Source organism: Ascaphus truei, chromosome 6 (genome assembly GCF_040206685.1).
Source record: "Ascaphus truei isolate aAscTru1 chromosome 6, aAscTru1.hap1, whole genome shotgun sequence".
In the NCBI taxonomy this organism is placed as follows: domain Eukaryota; kingdom Metazoa; phylum Chordata; class Amphibia; order Anura; family Ascaphidae; genus Ascaphus; species Ascaphus truei.
In genome coordinates, this window is record NC_134488.1 from 4,578,955 (window position 1) to 4,581,454 (window position 2,500).

General features: G+C 40.2%; 1 protein-coding gene across 18 annotated transcripts in view; it reads right to left on the reverse strand.

Annotated features, from left to right (window-relative positions):
* Positions 1-2,500, reverse strand: part of ARHGAP32 (Rho GTPase activating protein 32) — a 516,520-nt gene that overhangs the window by 17,328 nt on the left and 496,692 nt on the right. For all 18 annotated transcript variants that reach the window (XM_075603325.1, XM_075603322.1, XM_075603326.1 and 15 more), the window contains one exon: positions 1,273-1,418. In XM_075603325.1, coding sequence (XP_075459440.1) covers positions 1,273-1,418 — 146 coding nt within the window. The remainder of the gene's footprint in view (positions 1-1,272; positions 1,419-2,500) is intronic.

Here is a 2,500-nt window from a genome sequence, read left to right on the forward strand (position 1 = left end):
CAGCTAACACGTGAAGCCCAAGTATCTATTTTTTGATGCCGGCAATTGCAAAGCAGTGTATGTAGATATTTTCCCACATAGGGGGCTTGAACCTACAGTTCTCACACAATTGCTGTATACAGACAGAGCAATGTACATGGGGAGCCTGAAGAAACATAGAAGAGAATGACAAAAAGCGCACACAAGCCAACTCATACATTGAAAATGTGAGGCAAAGCCCAACGCACGGGGAAACTGAACCTATAATTTTCTTAGCATTACTATAAGCAAAAAAAAAAACACAGGTAAACCCAAGTGTCTTATTTTGACACAGTTTGTCTCAACATGTCCCTGAGGGAAAGGCTGACCCCAGACTATATTGTATTCCTTAATAAGAGTTGGGCGGGGTAACCAAGCAAGTTTTTAGGATATTTCAACTCCTTCATAACTGTGTGATTCCATTGTACGCAGTTCACTGGTTTGATTAGCATTAACTACCCATTATGAGATTTCATACTAAGCAAACTCGCACACAACCTTAAAGCAATGGCCATCCCTCAAAACACTGTTTTGGGCACAAGCAAGATCGGACCAGGTGTCCAGGATGAAAGATTGAACACCGTTCATATTCCCTGCAGGTCCATTACTTACCACGGAGGTTTATATCACTAAGTCCTATAATGGAACCATTAAAATAATCTAAAGAGCTGTAAAACCAGCAAACCACAAAATGGAGACTAAGCTAGTTACACTTAATAAATAATTAAATAAGTTTTATTTAGTAAAAGTCAGGTCTTTAACTCCAGCAGCTTGGGAGCAGCCGGCAAAGGTAAACACAGAAGCGATAGAGACCGGTACAAGGGGGAGACGAGAGATGTGGTGGCACAGTGGAAGAGGCTAGACAGAGAGGAGGGGTCCAGTCCATACCTCCAATAAATAACCTTTGTGCAGTAACCAAACTAACTGTCTGGAGTCTAAGACTTGAGACTCATTGAGAAGGTCAGGGGGCCTGTAAACTATTTGAAATACTGTATATGTTATGTATATATTTGTGTATAAATTATCTATTTAATTTATTTAACCTATATATTTCTAAGAATCACCATGATGTGTGTGTGTGTGTGTGTGTGTGTGTGTGTGTGTGTGTGTGTGTGTGTGTGTGTGTGCGTAGCAGGATGCCTAAAGTGGTTGTTCATGGTGGCCCAGCGACTGTTTTGACAACAACTAAATTGTAGTCACTGGGCAGGGCTATTTGTAAGAAACCTAAAGGTGGCAAATTTATGGGACACTTACCACCGCCATCACGTATCACAGCGCTTAGCTTGGGACTGAAGAGCACCTCCACATGGTTTAGAATAAATTCCACCACCACAGACTGGATGCGCACCTCCATGAAAGCTGCTGTGCCGCTGAAACATGCAGACTCAATCTGTTTCGACCTAAAAAGAAAAAAAAGTCAGGCTGCGAATCCTGAGAGCCATTGATAGCCAAGCTTTCTATTCTATTGAGCAACACCTTTTAGACTGTGGAGGTATTTATATAGCACCATATCTCAGTCTATTAGCCATTCAGTCACAGATGGCCTGCACAAGCTAGTGTACAGACGATCAAGCGCAAAAATTTTACATGGGGAAAAAAGTGAAAGTGATAAAACCCCTTTAAAAAGTTGATACCGTGAAAATATAAAGTGCAACATACAGTAATGAGAAAATCATATCACTTCTATATACAGAAAATGTCACTTCTAAATAATAATAAATGAAATACAGGCCCTGGAGAAGATTCAGCTCTGGTATAGAAGATGTTCCCCAACATCCAATAGAAATGGAACAGCAGATGCCAAAGCACAAAATTCCAGGGTATAAATAAAAAACTGAAAAATAAAGTGTAATATACAAATGACAGAGAAAAAAGGGTATTAGGAGAAGGGGTTAATCCCACTCGCATGGTATACAGATTAATCAAGTGCTTGATAGAGACTCTGGGACTTCAGGCAATCTTCACTGTATAATGCAGAGATCTCCAAGATATCCACAATAAAGATGAGTAAAAAATAGTATAATATCGTTTTTGTATTGAATATGAAAGAAGTGTAAACACGCTCACAAATTGATATATAAATCAGTGTTTTAGACCACACACTGGGTCGGCGAGAGCAAAATACTGCAGCGTACATTCCTCAGTGAGGGGACTCCTCACTCCCTCTGACTCCACATGCGGTCTCACTTACGTGTTGTGATGTCATAGATGGAGACGGGGCCAATCTCCTTCAGATTTTCGAACTATGCAGAAATCACCAGAGCTGCTCACCTAATCGTGCAGAAATCAAAGCAAGGATTGGAAGTGTGTGCTCTTAAGCGCCGATTTCTAGATGAATTTGTGAATGTGTTTCCGCTTCTTTCATATTCAATACAGAAACGATATTATGCTATTTTTTGCACTCATCTTTATTTCATATATTGCCGGAAATACCTGCATCTCTAGCAAACGCTTCATTAATCCCTATACCATGTGTTGGATT